At 50.8% G+C, this 24491-nt stretch overlaps 2 protein-coding genes across 5 annotated transcripts; one reads left to right on the forward strand and one right to left on the reverse strand.

Moving 5' to 3' along the window:
- Positions 1–4943: 4943 nt before the first annotated feature.
- Positions 4944–9872, reverse strand: MMAB (metabolism of cobalamin associated B). 2 transcript variants are annotated; one of them, XM_037389165.1, is made up of 9 exons: positions 9751–9872; positions 9417–9493; positions 9211–9304; positions 8800–8857; positions 7856–7928; positions 7379–7476; positions 6987–7051; positions 5910–5969; positions 4944–5517 (listed from the first exon to the last, which is right to left on the reverse strand). In XM_037389165.1, the coding sequence occupies exons 1-9, from the start codon at positions 9855–9857 to the stop codon at positions 5430–5432; spliced, it is 720 nt and encodes a 239-aa protein (XP_037245062.1). In that variant the 5' UTR covers positions 9858–9872; the 3' UTR covers positions 4944–5429. The 2 variants fall into 2 exon arrangements, with proteins under 2 accessions (XP_037245062.1, XP_037245902.1); XM_037390005.1 differs by lacking the exon at positions 9751–9872 and adding an exon at positions 9572–9667.
- On the forward strand, positions 9866–24152 carry MVK (mevalonate kinase). Of its 3 annotated transcripts, none has more exons than XM_037382402.1 (10): positions 9866–10009; positions 10110–10257; positions 11261–11408; positions 12684–12839; positions 15803–15906; positions 16946–16991; positions 17776–17866; positions 18343–18459; positions 21622–21775; positions 22077–22176. In XM_037382402.1, the coding sequence occupies exons 1-10, from the start codon at positions 9932–9934 to the stop codon at positions 22082–22084; spliced, it is 1050 nt and encodes a 349-aa protein (XP_037238299.1). In that variant the 5' UTR covers positions 9866–9931; the 3' UTR covers positions 22085–22176. The 3 variants fall into 3 exon arrangements, with proteins under 3 accessions (XP_037238299.1, XP_037237469.1, XP_037239108.1); XM_037381572.1 differs by having other exon boundaries at positions 9867–10009; positions 22121–24152; XM_037383211.1 differs by lacking the exon at positions 12684–12839 and having other exon boundaries at positions 9867–10009; positions 22121–24152.
- Positions 24153–24491: the final 339 nt, after the last annotated feature.

The raw sequence follows: 24491 nt of genomic DNA on the forward strand, positions 1-24491 counted from the left end.
CTGTGCCCGGTTGTCCCTGAGAGGCGAGCTCCTTCAGGCACTGTGAGTGTCTCTGAGCCTGAAGGGACCTGGCAGAGTTCTTCGAAGGTTTTCTTCTTGCATCTTGGAATATGCTTGGGGAGTTGCTACTTGGACTTCCAGGTTGCTGTGCCTTTGGTTGTTGGTATATGCACAAGAATATCGGTGCTCCTTGGGCGCAGCGGGTGGTGAGCCTGGCTCAGGGCAGGCACTGGGGGTAGTGGTGCTCTACCCCCAGTGATGGGAAGAGTGGAGAGGGAAGCAGGCTGGAAAGCCAAGCAAAGGAGAGCAGAGCAGCATGTGTCTGGGTGCAGCACAGAAGCTCTGTGTGGTGAGTGCTCTTCTCCAGGAGCTCTGCTGCAGGCAGAACTGGGGGGTGGTGGCAAAGCTGGCTGCCCCCAGGCTCTGCTGCAACCACTGGAGCTGGGCTTGGGTGGCCAGCGGGGCCAACTCTGCATCTTCACACCGAGGAATCTTAAGCTTTTTGGCTTGGGGAGGCTTAGGGAGATGGGAGGTTGTGGGGCAAGGCTGTGCTTTGTAATATTTTTTTTATTATTATTTTTCATAATACTGTATTGTAGAAGCTGCCCTAAGGACCAGCCACTGGAGCCAACATGGGGTTTGTTGTTAATACCAACGTAGGCATGGTGTTCCTCCCCTTGCCGGGCTCTGTAAGCATCCTTGGAGGAGTGAGGAGCTGTGCCAGCTGCTCCAGCTTCCCCCCAAGTTCAGGTTTGGTGTGTGGCAGCGCTGATGGTGCTGCGCTCGCCCTGGGACCATGGTGCTCAGGGCCACCCCATGGGTGCCCGGGCTTTGCTAGGGAGAGGGAGCTCGGGGAGAGCGAGGGAGAGGGCTCCCAGTCAGTGTGCAAGCGCCATTGTTTTGACACTGAGGCATATGGCGCCGTCAGAAACAGCAAAAAGAAACCCCACAGCAGATGCTGCCAAGGCAGAAAGCTGGCAGCAAACAGCCAGGCCTGCAAAATGCCTGCTTCTGCCTGGCGGGCCAGCGCCACACCGTCTTGCCAGGGCTGGCTCTGCACACACTGTGGGGCTGGCTGAAGGCGAAGTGTGACCATGGCCGTGGTGCTGGGACCAGACACACACTGGGCACGGAGCTGGGAAGCATCGCTGGAGGCTGGTGCTCCCTCAGTGGCGATGCCGGCAGGGAGTGATGCTGGGGGGTCCCAGCCGTTGGGGCTGCCATGCAGGTAGGCACAGGTGTGTTTGGGGAGCATGTAGCTCTTCATGCTGCTCCTCTTCTGCTCCTCCAGACTGTCCCAAGCCCCCAACTCATGCCAGACTGGTATTCCTTCTGTTGGATCACACGGGTTTGTACAACCTCTCGGCCGGCGCTTCATGCCACAGCTGATTGCAGGTTCAGGTGGAGAGGGAGGAGGGTGTGCCGAGCTCTGGTCTCCACATCCCTGAGCAGGAGGAGATAAGGTATTCCTGTGGCTTATTTTTGTGTTTGCTCACGTTTACTGAGGCATGCAGCAGCTCCTGCAGCACGTCAGCAACCTGCGCAGGTGATGGAGTGGTCAGACCTGTGTGGCACTGGCTTGGCACCACTGCCTCCTGCGTTAGTGGTACTTCACTGGTTGTTCAGAAACACGCTTTTGTGGCTGTTTCTAAGGTCAAATTCTTCGATACTGACCCCTCTGCAGCTTCACCCTGGCATGGTTTGAGCACTAGCTATGGCACACTGCCTGTCCGTGCATGCCCTGCACGGACGGGGCACAGAGGTGGGCACTTTCTGCCAGGCTGCAGCAGAGGTGGAACTGAGGGACCGAGACAGCCCTTTCCTTGATGCAACCGGGCTGATTCTCAATGCAAACAAGCCCTGCTTCTGTCTGATGCAGGCACAGTAGCTCTGGGCACCTTGAGGTGCCCGCTTCTAGCCAGGTCCTGCTGTAGCACAAGCTGTTTGGGTGGGGAGGTTTTTCCTTTGACCACTTCCAGGCAAAATGGGTATTTCAGGAGTGTGCGACTGCAGAGGACATGGCCTGATGGCAGATGTAGTCCCTTCTGGTCCTCCAGCTTGAAGGGAGGAGCTCAGGGCTGCTGCTGGCTCCCCATTGCTGGGGCTGTGCACCCCAAAACACGCCAAGCCCCATGCTGTGGGGCCAACGCATCTTGTCAAGGTGGGGGCACACACGTGCGAGTCCTTCCTTCTGTGCATTAGCAGAGGAAATGCTGCCTCGTATGAATTTACATATGACTTGGCAAAATGTATGTTTGTGTCATTTCTGCAAGAGCAGCAGCCAGTTCTGCTGCTTACACATCGTGGCGGTAATAGAGGTGCTTGAGTTATAGTGAAACTTATTTCATTTTACAGCTCCTACAGCGTTAACAGATGTACAGGCGTCTGATCCAATCATGCAGCAAGAGATTTTGGGGCCAGTTCTTCCAGTTTTGACAGTGTGTAAGCTAGGAGCAGCCATATATTTTACAAACAAGAATAAACGACCCTTAGCAACATATGTCTGTGCTGGCAGCTCCAACGTAATCATAAATAAGGAACCCTGCTAGGCAGGAATGTATCTGGGCTCTGCATACGGTCAGTATGGACAAAGCATCTGCCTTCCTCCCATTATATTAATGAGGTGCAGGCACTGGAATCCCTATGCTGTATGGCTAGATTTGCTGGGTGGGGACAAAGGACTTGGAAAAACAAACCCAGAGCAACGGAGCTTTATTTGTTTTAAAGCCTGTATTTCATTTCAGAGACATTTCGCTCCTGCTGTCTCACCAGGCTCTCACGCATTACTGCACGCTGCTCCGTGATCGGTAGGAGATGCCAGCTTGGCCACGCTGGAACTTCTTCACTGAACTGGTGAACAAGGTCCCTGCTTCAGCCTCAGTGTCCCCACACCCCTGGCCTCTGCTCCCAGCCCAGTGCAGAGGGTGCGCTGGGGCCCGAGGATCCAAGCCTTGCTGCAGCTTAATGGCAAGCAGCTCCCCTGCGTACCGCGGGGACAGGATTCAGGACAGAAAGGTCCCTTTTACACTGCCGAGCACTGTACGACAAGGTGGTGAAGCAGAGGACAAACACTGCGCGCTGTGACCCCTCTAAGGGCTGAGCATGGCCCCTGCAGAGCTCTGCTGAGCTGCAGCAGCGCGTGGGGCTGGGACCACGCTCAGCCTGAGCTCTGCTCGCTCCTAAATTCAAGCCCTGGCCCACTGTGCCTGCTTAACTGAAACAACAGGGTCACCCCAGACACCAGCCTCCCTCCGTTTCAGCCCCACAAAAACAATTGCACAGATGTCTTTGGGTAGAAACGGAACAGGAGGGAGCTGGAAGCTGAGTGCACCCTAATAAATTTAATCTCTATATCATGTTTAAGTGTAGTAGCTAAATTTATTTCTCTTTGCAATCAAAACAATACTAGCTTTGGTCCCAAAACAGTAGTGAGATTTCTTCCCCCCAGCTGGAAAAGAAGAAAATACTATAAATCCATCCCGGAGCTGATTTATATAGCATTCATGAAGAATTTATATTGCAAAGAATTTTATTCAATTAAACTTGAAAAGCCTCTAGATTCCTAAGGTTCAATAGTGATCACTGAGACAGAGCTATCATAAAACTGGATGGCCTGTCTGGAGCAGGCATTGAGAAAATGTCTGATGTGACATTGCAGCTGACGGTACAGTCCAAATCAAGAGCATTTGTCATTGGGATGTGTTACAGGCTAAGGCTTGGAAAATTACTCTGTGAAAAATGTGCATTAACAATAGGCATGAAATATCTGTTTTTTAAAAAAAAAAAAAAGGGTGAGTAATGAGACAGCGGTATCTATTAGTGCTGGGCATTCTTCACTCTGACCCCAATCTGATTAAAAAGTTAACACAAAAGCCAGAGACTTTTTTCGGGAAGCAAGTTTCAGGTTGTTTCTACTTAACTAATTGAACAGAGCAAGCTGCATGACTGGCTTAAAAGCTCTCACCACTAAAATTGGCACCCTCAGAGCAGGCCAAGCGCTCTTGATGCGTGTGGATCACCTCACAGCCCACGGGTTGCCACGATGCTCCTCCATACACAGGGAAGACTTAAACGACCCCGTCTGATACGTATTCTTCCCAAGCACATTTCCAAGCTGGAAGTGGCTTGGACCTGCCTGTAAAACTGTAAATGTCTGTGTTCTCTAGGCAGCGTGGGTAGCAAGGTGTTAACTCATTCAGCTGGCTGTACCGCACTTGTTTACATAGAGAATATGGTTTTTTGGCACTCTTCGGTCCATCAGGAAGCTGGAACAGAGGATGTCTTCTGCCTGCTCTGCTGAAGCTCTGCATTCTGCCATCGTGACAATTGCAGCCAGATTCTCTAAGCTCTAGGACGTGCTCTAGTCTACCCTGTTGAGGACTCCGTGACAGTGACACTCCCGAGGTCAATGTGGCTGCTAACATGTGTGATACGAGCCCCTTTGGGTGCCAGCCTCTCTCTTCCACCTCTAGCTGTCAGCTGAGGAGGCACCAAGCCCCTGCTACTCCTCACAGCCCCTTTATCTGCAAATTCAGTGGCTTGAGTCACCCCTAGTAGATAGATACTCAAACTAAACGAGGGCTCTACTCCATCAGCTGGTACCTGCATCCAGAGGGGGATGCTGTGACCAAACCTGTGCGTTCAAAGGGGTGTGGAGTTAGCCCCAGCTATCTAAACTGAGCTTGACACGACCTGTATGATTTGGCCCTTCCTCCTTTAATCCCTCGATCCTGTGTGAGCCTCAGTTCCTGGCAGAGGACGCACTGGATTGTCAGCACAGACATTCTTCACATGTGTAAAGAGAGGCAGCCAGAGCCAAAGAATTCCTAGTGCATTCCTGTAAATCTACCCAGCTCAGCTTCAGCCAGAGCTGATGGATTGAAAGCAACTTAAAAAAGAAAAGCACGCTGGGCTCAGTATTAAAGTATGACAGTTAAGGGCCCTTTGGTACAAGTAAATCACATTTATTATTTCAAAGCTTGTGGACAGAGTTCCTGAATCTCTACCCAGTTGCTGTTCCATATGAGCATTATGACTTACAAAGAGAAGCCGATTGTTTTCTCTTCTTCATTCCTCAGAGTCCTGTCAAAGCTTTTCCACAGCACCTGCCACTGCCTAGGGAAACGAAGACATCGCTCGAAAATCAGCTGTAGTTCTTTGAAGTCTCCTGCCTCAACTCCAACCCAGGGCAAGCTAACTCTGATGCCATCACTGCAGTGTCGTACAAAGGCATTAGGACAAGGCCCAGTGAACAGAAGAGCTGTGTCCCTCACAGTAGTTATGAACAAGGTCCTAGTTATTTAAGCTGGAAGTTCTTGGCAGCTCACATTTCCAGTCCAGGCTTGCCTTCTTTCCCTTCCTTGATGGGGGAAAGCAGACTGCTGGATTTAGCTTCCCATGATCAAGGAAAGAAACATCCCAGCTCCCAGTTACGGTTCAGGCTTTATATATATTTTCTCTTCCTTCCCTTCCTTCATTGCAGCGTAACGCGCCAAAACGAAGAGATAGTCGCTCAGTCTGGAAACCAAGGGAAAAAGCAATGAAACCGCTTCTCACACCACGTGTGTTCGTATCCAGCAATGCACAACTACACAGCAAATCACTCTGAGTACAGCACAAGAACTGCAGGTGAAGGAAGGCAGAGACCACGCGAAAAAAGATTTCCAAAATGGCCCTCGTTAAGAAAGCTGACTACTCCCTCAGCCCTGCAGCAGTGCCTGCAAACATACAGGCCTTGCAAGAATACTTCTCAACAAGCTGCTTGTTGAAACTTCAAACATCTTACTCTAGAAGGGAAGCTTCTTGAGAAGTAAAACCCCACCACTTTATCCCAAGACTAAGGGAACAACATGAGGCACGCTTCAGTAGTATAGAGCAAGGCTTTGGGATTTGGGTTGGTTTTTTTTTACCTGTTTAAATATTTGGCCACGTTTGGATCTGCTTCTCCTGCTTGTACTAAAGGAACCACGCTAGAAAAAGAAAAAAATTTTAGCTTTGTAGTTCTTGAATGCACAAAGGACTGCGATGCACTGGAGCACCAACCTTCACACCGCAACCTCACCTGAAGTCCCCATTCTAACTCTCCACAGCAGGTGTGAACGCTGTTTACTTCCCCAAGGGGAATGTGCGGTGGCTAAATGATGCAACTAATTTTTGTAATGGCTCCCCTCCTCTAAAGGATACTCATTAGTGGGTATCACTCAACAATAGGAGTAGTTTGCAGGATAATGGTCCTTTTCTGCAGGTAAACAGGGACCCTTTTGTTGAGGGCACAGAGCTGTTCCTTGCCTCCTGACTGGTATACAGCTCTTTCTAGCTTTCTTTTGACAAGAAAACACTGACTGTGATTAGTTTTTTTTAAGATCATGCTGCTCCAGTGTATCTTGTCAGAGTAGCGATTCTCACAGCAGAGCACATCCACAAAAACATCTTCCTGCACATCAGCAGCTGCAGTAAAGAATCCCCAGCAACTTAGAACTGCTGATGAGCAGGTTCAGGCTAAGACAAGAGACTTTCCGTGGAAGTGATTTACATAACGAGCAGGCAAGAGTTGGCTTCTATGGACCTTACCAGGGGAGTTTTCATCTCCAACAGAGAAGTGAGACAAGGTAGGTGTGGGCAGTAACATCTTAAGCCACTACAAGCTTCCCTGCCAGTGCCCCAGCTTCCATGTGTGCCAGCCTACAAAATACATTTAGCAAACCAGATAGGAGCTGAACACGTAGATGCATCTCAGTGTAAACCTGTCTGTTCTTTCTGAAGTTCTTAGCTGGAATGACCCAGTTCAGGGGAGGGAAGAGAGACTTGCTTTTTGCTGACTGCACTCCTGGAATTTGGCTAATACAAACATACAAAGCTCAACTCGAGCTCTAGCTGAGTGCAATACAGCTACGGTTGATTGCTCTGACTGCAACAACTTGCTATCATTGCAGCATTCTGATCACCTTTTATCAATTTTATTCTGTTACACTACAGCCAACACTCACCACCTTTCAGCTCTGCGGCAGACAGCTCGGGAAAAATGGAGAGCAGCACTGCTTTTACCTCCTGACTGAAACAACAATGAAACAGCGCATCAATGTCTGCTAACAACAGATACAGCCATCCACCTTATTGTGTAACTGCAGCAAAGCTTATCACATCTCACACAGGCGTACAACTGAGCCCTGTCTTACGGCTAGGCAACTGGGAAGAGGTATCTGAATGCAGTAGGATGGGGAAATTTAACTCAACCGGGTCCTTCTCTCTGTTTTTCTTTTGCTGTTTGTCCATGCAAATAACGGTCTCAGAACCTGTTTTCCCACAGCAAGTGGTAGAGCAGATTCACCCCAACAAAGAGAGCCTTCCCTAGTCAGCAAAAGGCATAAGCAGTACCTACTGGCAAGATGAAAGCTCTGAGTGGAGGAAGCTGCTCAGAGTAACTGTCAATCCACTGCTCCAGCTCCAGAACCGGCTTCTCACTAAAATACGTTCGTTCTACAGAGGGAAAAGAGGAATCAACTAAAAGAAATGCAGAAGTGATTTGGTCTGCTGTCATATTTCTTGGATCAGTAAGCCCTAAGGAAGCATCCCCAAAAAATCCTCCTGCTACAGCAGGGCTGGCTCCCCATTCAGCAGCTGAGGATGGGTGTCAGTGTTGGGGCAGCACCTCAGACCAGCTTGTATCGCTTGAGTCACAGGAACGCAGCAGCCTGTGGGGCCGTGCGTGACTTCATTCAGCACCCAGACACGCACTGCGGAGCAGCCCTCGGGTAGCTCTACCTACCACATACTGGAACAACCTCCCCATTGCCAGTCTAGAAAGATAGCTGTGATTCAAGAAACGTTATCCCAGGAAAGATACTGTGGGGCTTACTTAAATGAGCCCCTCTGGCTGAGGAGAGAGGTGTCGCGATGTTGGAGCCCACATCCTGCAGCATACACTGGACCTAGATGTGGCAATCAGGACAAAAATAAGAAGCGCTTTCATTAACCAGCCTTTGATGCTCCGGTAGAACTGCAGTAAGATCTGGGAGGCGACAGCTGGTTGTGCTGATTAAAGAAGATCCTACCCTTGTTGTTCATCATCCCCCAGCCTGCTGGCAGGGGGGATCAGATAAGTGCTCCCTAATTGCTTTATGAGAAGCCAGATTAGCACATGTACTTGTTTTCACTGGCACATTAAACCACCCTGGCTGACTTTGCAGAAAGCAGGCTGGGGAGTGCTCACATAATCCCTTTGCTGGTAGGACACCAAACCAGTAACCTCTGGAAGAAAAGCAGTGACAAACAGCTGCAGACAGCACTGGCTTGATGTCACATCCACTTCCAAAATGGGCATCTCTCCATAGTCTGGGATACTTAAAGAGACTGTCTGGTAAAGCTTTTTAAAATCTCTGATTATAGCTCCTTCTGCTTTCTTGTGCACAGCACAGCTAATTACCAAAATTCACAGACTGCCACAGTGGAACACATCACCCGCCTTCGTGCCCACGTGGTTACTTTGCCCCGACTTCAAATCTGAGGCTATGGGACAAGACTTGTGTCCATAACCATGTATAGTAACAGGTCTGAATAAACCTAGTGATACGTTTGTCTGCCCCAAACTAATTACCTGTTCTACCAGTTTACTTCTTGGTTAAAGAAATTTATTTAAGAGTGCAATCAAGGGTCAGAGTCTTAAATATTTCTTTCAATACTAAATTTATTAAATTCCTGCGTGTCAGCGGGAACATTGTGTCTAAATGTTAAAGAGTTTAAGAATACATTTCAATAGCACAGATGTGACTACAGTGGGTGAGGATTATCATTAATACTCACTTTGTGAAGCTGCTCAACAAACGTGTGGCCCTTTTCACTACTAAATTCACCAGCAAGCCTATGTTAAAAAAAAAAAAAAAAAAAAGAAAAGAAGAGTTAGCTGAAAATTAAAAAAATGACCATGACTGTATATGTGTTTTTCCTAAGGAAATTTGGCCACTCCTGGCTGTCAGTGCCACCCTCCAGAGAAACCCGGGCACAGCGTATCCTGATGGGTGCTGGGAGCGCGGTTCTGAACAGAGGTGCTGCCCCAAGACCCCCCGCAGCAGGGGGCTGGGGTGTGTCCCCAGGCCCTTGGGCACGGGGAGGGGGGAGAGCGGTGCGGCCTGCCCGGGGCCAGGGCTCCCGCAGAGCACGGCAGGCCACGGCTGGGCCTCCACGGCGGGCCGGGCTGCGGGGACAGGGGGTTACCCGATGGCCGAGCTCAGCTCATCCGTGGCTCCCAGGGCCTCGAAGATCTGGTCGCCCTTCGGCCTCCGCTCGCCGGTGAAGGTGCTGGAGAAGCCTTTGGGAAGGGCCCGGGGGCGGCGCTCAGAGGCCAGGACCGGCCAGCGGAGCCACTGGGGTCGGGCCGGGCTTCTGCCCGAGGTCCCCCCCTCGCCGCCCCCGGGCGCTACCTGCGTCTCCCGTCCTCGTGTAGATCTTCGGGGCCCGGTCGCTGCGGGGGCCGCGGGCGGGGGGGTCGCCGTCGGGGCTGTGGGGGCACAGGTCGTGAGAGGAAGCACCGGGCCCTCCCCCGCCGGGCCCCCGGCCCATCCCGGCGCTCACCTACCTGCCCGCCCCGCTGTGCTGCCACCGCCGCCCCGCCGCCAGCAGCCCCCGCAGCCCCCCGCCTGCCGCCCGCCGCAACATCCCTCCCGGCCGCCGTAGCCGCCGCCGCCGCCGCCCCCTGACCCTCGGCGGCCGCCGTCCCTCCCTTCGCCCCCGCTCGCTGTCACCCCAGCGCCGCACCACTCCGCACCGCCGCCTTGCCATTGGCCTTTCCGATGTCCCGCCCTCGCAAGGATCCCGACTATTGGTTCGAGGGTAAGGAGGGTGGGGCAGAGCGCGGCTCCCATTGGCGAGCGGGGCTGTCAGTCCGCGTGGTTGGAGTTAGGCGGCTGAGGCGGCGGTGGCGGCGGCTTTGCGGGCGATGTGGGAGCGGAGCCTGCTGCTGTCGGCCCCGGGGAAGGTGATCCTCCATGGGGAGCACGCCGTGGTGCACGGCAAGGTAAGGAGCCTGCCGCCGGCTCCCGGGGCTCCGGCCCGGCTCCCCTGGCTCCGGCTCGGCTCCCCTCAGCTCCCCTGACGCCGCTCCTCCTTGTCCGTAGGTGGCCTTGGCCGTGGCGCTGGACCTGAGGACCTTCCTCCGCCTGCGGCCCTGCGGTGAGGGCCGGGTCCGCGTCCGCCTGCCCGGCGTCGGCGTCGTGAGGAGCTGGGAGACCCCCCGCCTGCAGGCCCTGCGGAGGGGGTTTGCAGGCAAGCGCTGAGAGGAGGAAGCCGCTGCCCCTGTGTCTGTGGGGCTCCCGGGCCTGCTCGGTGCCCTCTGGCTGCGCTGGGGCCCCTATGGGTGCCCCGCTGGAACCCCGCAGCGTTGGTTGTTGCCCCTGCAGAGCGTCGCTGGGCCTTCTCTCTGACCACGCGCAGTGTGTGTTTCACTACTGAGTCCCTGCACGCTGCCGGCTCAGGCACGCACGCTCCCTCCCTGTGCCTCTTGTGACCTGCCTGATGCTCTGGGACCCGAGAGTGGCCCTTGCCCTGGCTGTGTCCTCCTGGTTCAGGTTCCTAAGGGCTTGTTCTAGTACTGCTGTGGCTCAGGCAGTGCTGTAATACATACAGGAGCCAGCCGGGGACCACATCCAGGTGTATTACCAAATCTGGTCTGAGTTGAGAGCTCTTGGGGAAGGCAGGGATACAGGGCCTGTTTTCCTGCCCCTTTGCCAGCCCTCACTGGAACTTTTGCAGCATCTTATGCTGGGTGCGGTCCCTGACTGGTGGTTGTGCTGTTTCCCTCCAGAGCAGCTGGCATTAACTCGTGGTCCTCATGAGCACCGTTTCCTTAGCAGAAGACAGAACAAAGTCTGCTGAGTCGGAGCATTGGTAACCTCTCTCGGCACTGACCAAAAGTTCTCTTATGCTCTGCCTGCTCCTGGCCATTTGGAGTCCAGACTTGTGTGAAACACAGCAGAATATCCCTTCTGGTGATGGATGGGTGCACTGGGAAGTGTAGGCAAGGAGGCAGTTGCTATAATACAACTTAGGTGTGAAACGTAGAAACACTGGGTTTTCGGAGTGACTGGTGGAGATTTTGCTTTTATTTTATCATGAATCCTTAGGTAGAAGGTTTGTAGGTGAAATCTGAAATTGGCTCAGTCTGTTTCTGCCCACTGTAACAGGAGATGTTGTTCTTCTATATACTACTTTCAAGTTTAACAGTTTCCTGGTTTCTAAGTGTTAAATTTTTCCCTGCTTGCTTCCATAGCTGACTTTGATGAATCTAAGTCCCCCAGCATAGAACAGCTGGATACACTGAAAGAGTTTGCTGGAATCGCTGCTGGAGCCTCAGCTCCCGAGAGCCTTGCTACTCTTGCCTTTCTTTATATGTGCCTGGCTATTTCGGCTAAGTATGGGTAAGGCTATCTTCCTGCCCCAAAATAAATATGTTATCTCGAGTGTTGTTCACCATTAATTGCTTCTACAAGGTCACAGGAAGAAATGAAATCTTTGAGGCAAAATAAGAAATTACAAGGAATCTCACTTTATTTAGGTTCTGAGTGCCTCAGAAGACACTCTTCAGAGCTGAGCTGTTTGGTGGCTGGGGTGCCCCAAGGAGGCGGGCTGGGAATCATCTGCTCTCATTTAGGCATCTGGCTTTGAGGTGCTTAAGTTGAAGCAGTTCATCCTGTTGTTCCTGCACAGTCAACAGAAGCAGGCACAGACATCCCTCCCTCCAGCAGACAGCTCATTTCATCCTGGCTCAGGTTAGGAAAACTGCTGCAGAAATGAGCTGTGAATTCATTGTCTGAGCTAAGTCTGATTGCTCCTGTGGGCTGAATCTCCCTAAAAATAGGAGAACTTGGGGTAAACGCAGCTCAGAGCTGTTCCAGTTTCTAAACTTGACCAATACTGTTGATGATACCAGTGGAAGTTACTGGACAGGTGCTTGGGGCGATGTCGGATACAGCGCTGCTTGCTATTTAAAACCAAGTAGAACCTGATTTCAATATTCATAGCAAAGAAATCAAAGGTTAAAGAATTACCATGTGTAGCTGCATTGTGTTTTGCTTTGCAGTCTCTGAGTTGCTTGGTGATAGCACTGGGGCTGTCATCAACCTGCTCCAAAAACATCAGTTCGTAGTCAGTGTCACTCACCAGCCAGTGAAAAGGTCCTGGGTTTGATACTGGGGTCTGTAACACAACCCAGATGCATTCGGTGGAGAAAAGGGGCACGTGGGCACAGATATGTGCGTCTTTAATCTTCCCCATCAGCTTGTCGCTCCAGTGGGATGTAACTGCAATTATGGATTTGGGATATTTATGCTTCATTTAGAAATACATTTAAAATCGTGTTTACAACAATCTTTGAAGGGTCTCTTTATGGTGCTGCTCAAGTATTTGGTTACTAAGTGCCCCTGCTAGCAGCTTGACAAGCTGTGCTAATCATAGATCCAATTCAGCAAGGCTTTGTTCTAGTACAATAGCTTAGCAAGGCTACTCAGCTGTGCTAACTGAGCACTCGTGAAGCCCGTGTGCCTCCGATGCGATGCGTATGCATGTGCTGATGTTGCCAGTTTTTGGCTAGCTTTTCCTGCGATCAGTCCTAATTGGCATCTTTTGCCTTTGAAATGTTGTCTCAAGACGGAATTCAAGGTCGTTGTGTTAGATCCTGTATGTTTTTGTTTCAGAGATGTTCCGAGCGTGGACATACTGGTGTGGTCTGAGCTGCCCACGGGAGCTGGGCTGGGTTCAAGTGCCGCCTATGCTGTTTGCTTGGCAGCGGCCCTGCTGACAGTGTGCGGAGCCATCTCGTGCCCTCTGAAGGAGGGAGAGTCCACAGCCAGGTAATGCACTGAGGAAGTGTTCCTGCTTTGATTGCATGGCCTGCGGCGGCTCTGCTGTGCTCTCTGTCTTTCCTTCTAGCTGCAGAAATTCTGGTGCTGGCACCTCTCTTGATCTCTCTAGCCGACTCCTGGGCTGTGGCCGCAGCAGCGGCCCTCTGAGCCCAGCTCCTTTCCTTTCCTCTCCTATCGCTGCCGTGTGTTCCCAGCAGCAGAGACGTGCCCTGTCGCAGGGCTCTGACCTGTGAATCATGTGTTTACAATTTGCTTCTCCTGGTAAAAGCAACTGGATGCAGAGACTTCATAAAACTTCCACCCTTTCACTTGTCTAGTGTAAGACAGATATACTTTTTTTTTAAAAAAAAAAGCGCTTTATTTTGCCAAGCAAAAAACCCACACATACTCTGATGTGGCATTTTTTTTAACCTCTATTTCCTCTCTGTCCCTGAGCATCTTCCAGTTTTTGCTTTGAGTACTCAAGGAGTTGATCCTTTCTGGGGTTTGTGCATTTTCATGATGATTTTTTTTTCTGCGTGTGGTACATTTCCTGCTGATCTCCTGCCTGAGCTTCCCCTTTATCAGTGGCTGGTGAAAGGGAGTTTCTTTCCTCCTGCCATTGGGTTGCTTTCCCGTGGAGTTCAGTCTTGAAAAACTGGTTTGCTCTGCTGTGTCTAAGTAGGCTCTGCTTAAAGATGCGTATCACAGCTGGAGCAGCAGAACCCTCTATTGTGTGCTTCGTGCCAGGTGCAACCTTTTATGGTTGGCTTCTGTGGTTTTTGTGGGGGTCTAAAAGTGAGACAGCAAGAGGGAGTAGCTCTGTTCTGCTGCAAAACCCAGTTTTGCAGCCTGACCCAGAAACACGTTCTTGGAGTGGAGCAGTTTGTACACCCTGCTCAGGCAAATCTCCCAAATAGTCACACAGCACGAGAAATAAAAGGCCAGTTCCAAACCAGGCAATGAGCAGTGAGGATGTCTTCATTCCCTGCTCGTACTTCTTAGCTTCAGCTTGAATACAGTGTAACTTTTTTTTTTTCTTCCAGCTGGCATGCAGAGGGTAAGTGAGAGATGGGGGTGTCAGACTTCAGAAGGTTTTTGCTTAACGTCGCAAGAAAAGAGCAGCGTGATATAATGACTCCTGTGTAGAGAAGAATCGCAGCCTCTCAAAGAGGATTAAAAACAAGTGGTTTACAGCAAACTGCGCTTCTATTTTGAGTAGCGGCGGTGTGAGCTGTTTTTCTGAATGCTTCACAGATTAAATATTGGCAAGTGAAATGAAAGGTGTGTGGAGATGGATAAAGACATTCAGCTGAGGCCCAGGGAAGCGGGGGAGTTAAAGGAAGCAGCTTCCAGGTAGCTCTCAGACCTTCTGTCTTGCCTTAGTAGTGGTCAGTGACCATTCTCATTATTTCATATAAGACTATGTGATGCTTTCCAAAAATCCATGTTTGTGCCTCTGCTCCGTCACGTAATACCTGTTCTGGGCCCTGTATTCTAAAAACCTGTCGAATGCACATTCTCGCTGCACCAAGCACCAGCTCTGATCTCTGTGGAGCATCCCCAATGCTGGGGTATCCGATGCTACCATACATTAGGCCATTTGAACGGTGGCTTGGAACACGCGCTGTGTGTCTGGACCGCAGAGCAATCCGAGCGGTGTGGCAGGGGAGGATCAGAGATGTGTATTTGTGTGCCTGTGCCAGTCTAAATTTGTTACAGCAAGGAGGGGGAGGGCTGGCTGGCTCCCTGTGGGTGTTGAGCTTCCCTTGCAGTGACAGGGTTTGAGAGAGTCCTTCAGTGTGGAAGTGAGTGGGTTTGAAATAGACTGGTGAGTTCTGAAGGTGGGTGCACGGGTGCATGCCTTGCAGGCCCAAAGCAGTGGCGTGTTGAGAGGCGCTGGGAGAGAAATCGCTGTGGTGGAATTGCAGTCAAGTTGCAGCCAGCAATTAGACTAGACAGTTGGACTAGATCATCTCCAGAGGTCCCTTCCAACCCTGACCATTCTGTGAATTGCTTTGTAACTGGCAGCTCTGCGTTTGCTTTTTGTATTGCTACAGCCCATTAATTAGCATGTTCACTTGGGGGTCTCAACCCTTGCTGAGTCTGACCAGCACCAAACTCTTTGTGCTAGCATTTAAACTCTCAAAGCACTTACCAATTTATGTGGCTGCTTTTAAGACAACAAAGATCTGGGTTTGTGTTTTTAGCATAACACCTTCTGGATCTGCATTTGGTTCCCTTCTGTGCTCTAAGTGCCAGCACGCGGTGCAGCTTGGAAGTGTTCGGAGTTAATCCCTAAAAATGAAAGTTCTTTGCTAGAGGTGGTGTGGTTAGAACTGATTTACTTCTGACCCAGTTTGTGAGGTTTCTGCAGCTGAGCGGCTGGCAATTAGAGGCTGTATTTGCACGTGTGAAATGCAACTTTTACTATGCTTTTCTCACATGGTGCCTTCTGCATCTACAAATACATCATCCTGCCTGTTGGTGAGCAGGATTTCAGGCCAAGATGTGTGGTAACACACAGTGTCGGGGGGGCGGGAATGGGTCTGGACTTGCATTCAGTTAAATTTGATCTTCTCTAGGCCAGGGCTAGGATCTCCTCCCTGAATCTGTTCCCTCCCTCGCTGCTGGCCTGCAGCAGGAGCACTGGGTAGTGGTTGTACCCTCCATGCTGTATCAGTCCGAGGAGCAGTGCCAGTTCCCCTCGCAGGGCTGAATGTGTTTCTACGTGTTGCCATGCAGAGAAGTGCCGAGGGCCAGTTAGGCGCTGTACACAGCGGTGCCCACTCTCCACTGAAAGAGTGCAGTGCACAGGGGGGATGTGCAGTGCTGGGGCTCTTCCTACAGCAACTGGGTACCTTGTATGGTTCCTGCCGCTTTTGTATCTCCTGTGGCTTCTGATGCTTCTCTCTGTCACTCTGCGTGTGCTGATTTTGGTTGTGTATTGGAGTAATTTTCTTGCCTTTCAGGTGGACAGAAGAAGAGCTGACTTTGATTAACAGCTGGGCCTTCCAAGGGGAACGGGTGATCCATGGCAATCCGTCGGGTGTGGATAATGCTGTTGGTACCTGGGGTATGTGTGTGTGCTTGCTGCTCCCTGGCACTGAATATGGGTGCTGAGGAGAGTGTTTCCATTCTGCACTGCAGACTGCGCATCAGCTGTGGCATCTGCTCACCAGTTTCCCAGAAGCTGCAATTCTGCAGACGATAAGGCTCGGTTGGGGTTGCTGCAGGTCGCTGAACGGAGCAGGTTGCCTCACTGTGCTGAGGTACATAGAGCAAAGGGACCAGAAACTCCCAAATTCAGGTCCCCATTTTGACCTGAGTAGGGGGACTCGATCCCTGTCCTGGTTTGCCCCATCTGTGAGCTGGGACTGGAGCCAGCTGGGGTGTTGGGGACTGGCTGCAGTAACACCAGAGATCGTCCCCCAGGCAGGTGCTGTGGAGCAGAGACCCTGCTGCAAATAACTGATACTTAAACATTCTGGCATGAACAAAGAAACCTAATCCTGTCCCAAGGATAATGCAGTAGAAAATGCAGTTGGACAGCTGTCATTTAGTTTCAATTAACAGAGACTTCCAAGTGTTTTGGAAGTGTCCTTGGAGACTTTTAATAATCTTTCTAATGAGACCTAATCGCAGTGCCTCTGTATAAGTAGGAGCCAAGTGAGACATTCCTTCTGGACAATGAAATTCCATACTGAAGGACAGCTGCTGACGTGAGTGCACACGTTCAGTCCAGTCTGAAACCTGTATGCTTGGCTCTGCCCCAGGGCATCACTGCTTGATTCTCTTTTTTTTTTTTTTCAGTAAAGATTTAACGGTGGCCAAAGTCTTTGCCTTTTAAAAAATATTTAATGTGATCCCAGAGTAGAGGAGAGCAAAGGGAAAGGCACTGGGTTAACTATGTCCGGCCAGACCCTCTCATTAAGTCAGCAGGGTTAGGCAGATTCATGCTGTCTGAGAACATGGTTCATTTAGTTAGTGTTTCTTGCAATTACTGTCATATGCTCTGGGTGAGGTTCTAAAGATGAAAGACCTTCTGTCTCTTACGACACTGTGTTATCCCTCTGCTTGCTGTGTACTGAGACAATGCATGTATTTTACTTTAGGTGGAGCCCTGAGATACCAATCAGGAAAAATCACACCATTAAAGAGGTAATAGTCGAGTTTAAAAATAACACTTACATATGGTGGGTGGAATATGTCAAAGAGGCATTGGGTGGATGTTGTAGGGCATGAGATTGATGGGGGATCACTAACAGTGTGGCGGAAGGGCTCTGTAGCCAGGTTTTGCTGTAGGTGTGGGTAGCTTGAGTGTTGTCTTGGTTTGGGGTAAATGGGAACAATGAAATGTTTGGTCATTATCTGACATTAGATGAACACAGCACAAAGGATCAATATTAATTTCATGGCATTATGGGCAGCAGGAACGGATCTGCTCCTGGCAGAAAATGACATTGTGGGGAGGGGGAACTTTTTGCTTACCTGGTGCTAAGAGTGTGTGAAAACCAAGCTACAGAGACAAATCCAGGTCCTGCGTGTTCCCTCTGCCTCCTGCCAATGAAGTATAATCTGACTCCATTAAAATCTTTCACAGTGCATGAAATTGCTCTATTAGCAGTTAATGGCTACTGCTGGCTAGTCTCATAGATAGTATTTCAAAGGAAAAATTTGCTTGAAAAACATGGATTTCAGTAAATACATTACAGTCCTATTTATAGCGCTAGTACAGTTGTTCCTTGTATCCAAGAAGAACAAGCCTGAACCCAGCCAGCACTTAAGCACCTGCTTAACTTTTTTAAAACTAATGGGACTCCTTATCTTGGGTGTCATGCTCAAATAGGTCTTTTGAGGCAGAGCAAATTGTAGCTCTCTGGGCCTTGGGAGCTTCTGGGGGACTGTGAAGGAAAGAGGCAAGGAGATCTCTTGTTGCTTCCAGGGTGCCGATGCTGAAGATCTTGCTGACCAACACAAAAGTCCCTCGAAGCACCAAGGTCTTGGTGGCTGGTGCTAAGCAGAAGATCCTGAAGGTGCAGCACCTGCGTGGTCGTGGGGATGGAGATGCATGCTGGTGCAGGGTGGGGAGATAACCCTCACAAGCCCAGATCTCCTCATGTGGGACTGCAGGTCTTGCAGGGATCTCTTGGGAGATCCCTCCTGTCATCGCTGCATTCCTATCTGTTGCTATCCCAGCTGCTCTGGGAACAGGGCTTCAGCTCACCTCCTCCCTTTCTCCAGTATTAACAGGGCTTGCCACAAAAATCACCAGTGTGCAACCACAAAAAGAATAGTTCCTTCCTCTGGCCTGTTTCCCTCTCCTCTTCCGTTTTCTGCAGGTGGGAGCAACTTACCATTGCCCTGCTCTGCAGTGGGTTTTTCTGTGAATGGATAGCCCCAAATGGTGTGAGGAATAGTTTAGCTCAAAGGGGCTGGGGCTGGGTTCATCACAGTGGTATTGGAAGACTAGCAAGCACTCTTCTCATGTCTTGCCTTCCCCCGTTCTCAGTTCCCTGCCATAATGAACCCGGTGCTGGACTCCATTGATGCAATTTCTCAGGAGTGCCAAAGTGTTCTGGAAGCGATGCCTGAAAATCCATCACCAGAGTATTACCCTGTGCTGGAGGTAAGGGGCTTGTTCACCAGTATTTTTAGACACTGTTACTGTTGAACATCAAAACGTCATTTAAAGAACATTAAGTCTAAGAAAAAAATTGATAGCAGGAAATGTTCAGTTCTCAGTGAAACCATGGTCTGTGTGCGCTGCTTTTAATGCCCTTCCTGGAGCCAAGGGAGAGAAAACGCTGCTGGTGTCTCTCCACAGCAGTGCACAGAGAGGGAGGGAGCGGGTCTGGTGCTTTGTGGACCTGTAGCTCTGGAGGTTTTGTTTCCCTTCGCTAAGAAACGTGGCGTGAGTTCAGGCCAAGATGCTGCCTCCCTGCACCACAGGCCAGGCACGCTCGTTCTGGCAGTCACTGCCTGTGAAGCAACTGCTTTGTCACTGCCAAGGCTGGAGCGAAGAGCAGAGAGCCCAGCAGCCACTGGTTTGTGATGGACTGGTTACGAGCCAGCTCCCATTGCTCTGTGCTCATCCTGGCTCCAGAGAATAACAGAGTTGTGCCCAGAGCTGACCTGACATTGATGCATGAGGTGCATACAAAGATCTGTGTTTGTCTTGGCGTTGTTCAAAGTAGGAGAGGCTGCTGTGGTGGGGAGAAACGCGCTTCCAAGTGGAAGAAGTTCTTTACAGTGCTGAGTGCGCTGTAATACCAATTCGTGCAACCGTGGGGTAAGGATGCGCGGCAGTGTCCCAGCTGAGGCAAACCTGGCCTGGCTCTGGATGCCAGGTGACTTGGACGATTGAGAACCATTTGGTACCGGCAGTGCAGTTCCTTGTTGGCACCTGGCTCCCTCCCTTTGGTTCTCCTGTGAGGACTTCTGTTTGTCCTTGCTCTTGCTGGTTGGTTGTCCCCTCCACAGCTGTGGCATGCTGCAGAGGTGCAGGAGAGGCCTCTGGGGTGGGACAGGGAGCTGCTGTCCCAGCTCAATCCGTGGCAGCAGCGTAGGGCCACTCTGTTAGCAGATGCTTGGTACAGCCTTCTCTTTGCTTCAGGCTGTTGCACCTCACTGCTTGTGGGTGAGCTGCTGCTGAGGCTGCAGCAAGCACGGGAGGGTCTTCCGTGGGATTTGTAGCAAAGTCCTTCTGCTCCCTTTGCACCAAGGGAGTGGTGGGTTTCTGTACTCATCAGGGTGGGCTGACCCTAATGAGGGCTGAGCTGGCATCAGCTGGGAGAGATCCAGAGGCTGTCTGCAGCACAACTTCAGACAATTCTTCTCCACCTTAATGCCGTATTGCTCAGGCTGTCGGAAACGTTGGGGGACAGGGAAGAGGAGGGCTAATTTGAAGTGTGCTTTGAGATCCTCACGTGAAAGATGTCAAAACAGCCTTGTATACAATGCCTGGGAAGCAGCACTGCAGTGAGCAGCTTTCTGTCTTGACTCTGTTGTTTTGTCTTGTGCTTGAAGAGCCCACAGAGGCACAGTTGATTATATGCAGCATATATATATATATATATTTGGCTGTTTCTGAAATGTGCAGTTCTGGACAGCATTGTATTTGAACCATCGAACTAGTCTACTGTGTCATAAGCTGTCATCCAATTCCTGGCAGATTTTGGATCAGGAGATGACAGGTGTCTTGGATCATCATAGGCAGTGCTGTGCCCTCACTCAGGCATATAAAGAGGGCTCTAGATGGACGTCTGTCCAACCCAGCACAGAACTTGTGATATATGCGCTCTGCGTGTGACTGGCTAATTCGCTTCCCCACATCTGTTTAAAGGCAGTACAGGAATGCTCTGGGGTACAGAAATGGAGGGGGGAAGAGGGATTATTTCTGCGTAGTGTTGGCAGGAGACCTGTGTGGAGCTGAGGGAAGGTGATGTGACTGACACCTGCCATGCTGTAGCATGGCTCCCGCTGCTCCCTGTGTGCAGCGTTCTTCCTGGCTCGCCACAGGCAGGGAAGCACTTGGTGGCGTTGGCTGGTGGAGGGAGCCACAGGGTTCCTGTTAGGGAACCTCTCTGGGACTGCTCCCATCTCAGCTGGCTCCCTGCTTGTGACACCCTCTGCGATAGTGATAGGAGCAGCTGCCACATGCCTGGGAGACGATCAGGTCAGGGTGTCAGACCAGCCTTATTGAGAATGAACTTTCTCTGCTGATGGTGCTGATGAGCTGGAAGGGCACTGCAGTGCCTGGGGGCCTGGTGTCAGTTCCTTGCCCTGCTCCAGGCTCACTCTGAGGGTGGCCCAAGCGCTTCCCTTTGCCCCTTAACTCCTCACCTCTAGTACTGGGAGGAGAGAAGCTGTGACCCCCATCTCTGTGAGGTGTTCTCCATTCCTTGGCCATTTGGACTTTGCTGCTGTGGCAGCTTTCTCCAGGAGCAGTGGTGTCTGTGGCTGGCTGGGACAGCGTGATAGAGATGCGCTTGCAGCTCACCAGAGCCGGGCAGCTCTGCTTGGAGGGCGGCCTTGCTTGGAGAGTGGTTTGCACTGCTTTTCCCCCCCAGGGAGGACCCTCTCGACCCCACTTGAGCTGGGTGCCAGATTCCCAGCGTGGTGCTGGTGAGTGGCCCTTTGGCTCACAGCCCAGGGCCTGCCCGCGAGGAGGGAGAAGTGCTGCACAATGCAAACAGGGGGAGGTAATTTCATGTCCCCTCTCCAGCAATGCCGTTCAGACTTGGCTGTGTCAGAAGTCCCCTGGATTTAGTTATGCTGGATGGATTGCAGAGCAGGGCAGGGTGACAGCCAGGAATGAGAGATGCTGGCTTAGTGCCCTTCCCACGGCCAGCAAGGGGGCTTGCACAGTCTCCTGCTCAACACTCGTGTGACAGGGGAGAGGTGAAGCTGTCGGGAGGCATCGGGGAGTTCTGATTTAGCACCTGAAATAAATGCCTGCTGGCAGCTTGCAGTGATCAGGATTTTCTCAGGAGGTCCAGAAGCTGTTATACCGCTGTCACTGTGGTGTGCAGCAGCAGCGCCAAGTCATGAGGGGGACAGGGACAGATGAGCAGTGCAGAGTTCAGACTCTGGCTTTGATCTTGCTGCCCAGCGCTGCTGGGCCCTGAGACACACTGGTGGCCTAACTCCCTGCAGAAATGAGATGGCCGTGTAGAGGTGGCTGCGAAAGCAGGGCAGCTCCCCTGCACCTCGCTGGGAAGGGAACCACAGCTGTGAAGAGCCTCTGTCACAATGCATGCTCATCTCCTGTGTGTACGGTTGCTTTTAGGAACTCTTTGATATAAACCAACACCACTTAAACGTGATTGGAGCTGGCCATCCCTCCCTGGATAGGCTGTGCCGGGTGACGGCATCCCACGGCCTGCACAGCAAGCTGACTGGAGCTGGCGGGGGCGGCTGTGGCATCACCCTGCTGAGACCAGGTCAGTAACCTTCTGCTTGCCATGGGCATCTTTCCCCTGTTCCACACGACCCTGCCAGTGGGGTCAGGTTTGGGAGCCAGAAGGTTACAATGCTAGCCCTCGTAGGGCTGTAGTGGGATGTGAAGCTGTGTCACGAGTACGGGATGGCGTCTCACAGAGCTGCCTGGCAGTGTGGTTTGCAGTGTGTGAGACAGAGGCGATTCAGTGCGTTCATTTATGTGTGTCAGACCTTCAGGGCATTGGCCCTGTTCCAGGGGGCATGTGTTTAAACGTGCGATGTCCCGTTTCTGTCTCCCTGCAGTGGCCTAGCTGACTAACTGGCTGCTCTTGCCTTCCTCTTGGCAGACACCTCCCCGCTGACCGTGGAAGCAGCCAAGCGAGACTTATGTGCCTGTGGATTTGAATGCTGGGAGACCAATATCGGGGCCCCCGGAGTGACCCTGCACTCCTCCTCGTCTTTAAACGCCAAAGTGCTGCACGCGCTCTTGGAGAGTTAAGCTTCTGCCTCTGGCCAGACTGAGCTTTTGGCACCATATCCTCGGAGCGATAAGTTTTATGTGCCCTGATGCCTGGAAACTTCTCTCCTGCTCTCCTGTGTTGCTGAGGGCATCTAGATGTGGGTGCAGAGCCAGTTTCGGGCCTGGTTCTCGCTGGGAATGCGGGCTGCCATGAGCACCCGGCAGCAACTGCTTGCACTTGGGCTAGGTGCAAGTTTGACCTAGTCTCTGAAAATCCTGTTTTGAATTTACTTACTCAACTGCTGTGCTAATCCCAAGGGGCAGGAAGAGAGGGTCTTGGCTGGATTCCAACATGGATAACGACACTTTGCTTGGTTCTGCTGCTTCAGATGCATGCGGTGTCTCTTCCCTTCTCCCCTGGCGTCCTGCAAGGGTGGGCAGTGGAGGCTGGCAAGGTGGATGTGCAGAGCGCTTTGACGTTTTTGGGTGAAAAGCGTCTTGGCAGCTCAGGGCTTGACACTCAGGTCTCCATTTCTCCTGGACTGCAATTCACAGTGGAAAGGAAACTTTAAATACTCTTAAATAGCTCTTACCTGCTACTAATTGAATTAGATAATTAATATGGAAGATACAGCACAATTCTAGTGATATGACCAGTTTTCACTTTCCCATGATCTCTGCCTGGGCTGATAAGTAGGGTCCTACTCATGTTTAAGGTCTGGTTCAAACAGGTACTGTCACCTGCAAGGAGAGTGGCTGAAGGCAAGGGCAGTCTTAAAATTTTCTCTTTGCAATAGCTGTTCTGGGATCTCTCACGCTTTGGTCTTAAACGAGCATGCCCTTCATGCTGCCTGTTGTTGGGTACTTAAACTGTGCCAGGGTGGGGGGAGACTGGGGATGGAGAGGGGTCAGTGACAGAGCAAACACAAATTTGTTTTAGTTTGAAGTAATTGTTTTTAAGTAGAAAAAAAAAAAAAAACCAACCCACCACCTTCTGAAAAGCTGACCATAACTTGCAATTGGCAAACTACAAAACCTAAATGCATTTAAACTTATTAGCAAATGTAAATGCATTTTTTTACCTCTGAAATTTTAATGAGTTGTACTATGGAACTAAAGGAAATTGGCAGGTAAGTCTCTGAAGCCAGAGTATCTTGAAGTAATAAGCTGACTCTTAGTGACTGTGGTCTCTTCTATAGCTTCCAAAGAGATTTTATCATTGTTCTGTTTGTCTGGTTTTGTTGTTTTTGTTTTTTTTTTTAAGTGTAGCTCTGTTCAAGAATTGCTTCATTCAAAGCTGAGTAATACATTGGCAGAGGTGGGGGGGAGCTTGCATTCCTCTTCCAATACAGAAATAAAAAAAAATCAAATGCAAGAAGTTGAGATGTACTAGCTGTAAAATCCTGGCATTGTGATGACCAGCTTTAGTTCACTGATCAGACATAAAACTGTCTCTGGTTTTAATAAATTGATGTGTTTTACGTGCAAAGTGTTCTTTGATAATTATGCTGGATACAAAAGGAAAAAAAGTACCTTACACTGCTTCAATAAAAACAGGTTTCAGATGCTGGGTTTCTACATGTCTAATTACAATTCCAATTTGCATCCAAGAAAGGCTTTACGCTAATCACAAGTCAGAAAGCCTGATAAATAATTTACCATTTTCTAATACAGTGTAATCAATGTGAGTATCTGGGAGCGTGTTGACTCTGTAAACACTTAAATGTGTCTGTAGTTGCTGGCGGTTCGCACAAAGAAATGCCAAATTCAGTGTGAAGAAACTTTGCTTCAAAACGATGTGTCTGGGGTTGATCCTCATTAGCTGCTTTCCTTGGAAGATGGCCTCACAGTCACAGTACAAGTGCTGGAGGAATATGGAGGGAAAGAACAGAATAAAAATTTTGATTTGCTGGTGTAAATCATCATTAAAATGGGTGATTGAAACAGACCACCTGACCAAGTCAGGTCGGTGCAGGGGCTTCCTGTTGCTGAGCTGCCAGTGGAGCGTTTGAGTATGCTGTCCCTGCTTTGGTTTTCTTCCAGCTGTGTCAGGGCAGAAGGTGGAGGCCTCGGGTGCCGCAGGTTCCTGTGACCAGGGATGCTTTTGCCTGCAAACTTCCAGCCTTCTCTTGCCAGCCTTTGGTTCATTTGTGGGTGTGATGAAGCGTCACGGAGAAAGACGGTGGCTGAGCCTGGCAGCTGAGACGCGTGAGTCATCTGGATTGTGGTGGGGTGCAGGGGTGCAGCACCCTCCGTGG

The sequence above is a fragment of the Falco rusticolus genome, chromosome 1 (genome assembly GCF_015220075.1).
Source record: "Falco rusticolus isolate bFalRus1 chromosome 1, bFalRus1.pri, whole genome shotgun sequence".
Classification (NCBI taxonomy): Eukaryota; Metazoa; Chordata; class Aves; order Falconiformes; family Falconidae; genus Falco; species Falco rusticolus.

Bases quoted from the DNA above. Each gene is read 5' to 3' on its own strand.
- MMAB (XM_037389165.1), bottom strand. From the start codon at position 9,857: ATGGGAGCCGCGCTCTGCCCCACCCTCCTTACCCTCGAACCAATAGTC. The intron at 9,305-9,416 runs GTAGCGCCCGGG...CCCTTCCCAAAG, and splicing joins CACGAGGACGGGAGACGCAG to GCTTCTCCAGCACCTTCACC. The intron at 8,858-9,210 runs GTAACCCCCTGT...TTTTTAACATAG, and splicing joins GAGCTGAGCTCGGCCATCGG to GCTTGCTGGTGAATTTAGTA.
- MVK (XM_037381572.1), top strand. From the start codon at position 9,932: ATGTGGGAGCGGAGCCTGCTGCTGTCGGCCCCGGGGAAGGTGATCCTC. The intron at 16,992-17,775 runs GTAATAGTCGAG...TGTTGCTTCCAG, and splicing joins AAAATCACACCATTAAAGAG to GGTGCCGATGCTGAAGATCT. The intron at 18,460-21,621 runs GTAAGGGGCTTG...GGTTGCTTTTAG, and splicing joins AGTATTACCCTGTGCTGGAG to GAACTCTTTGATATAAACCA.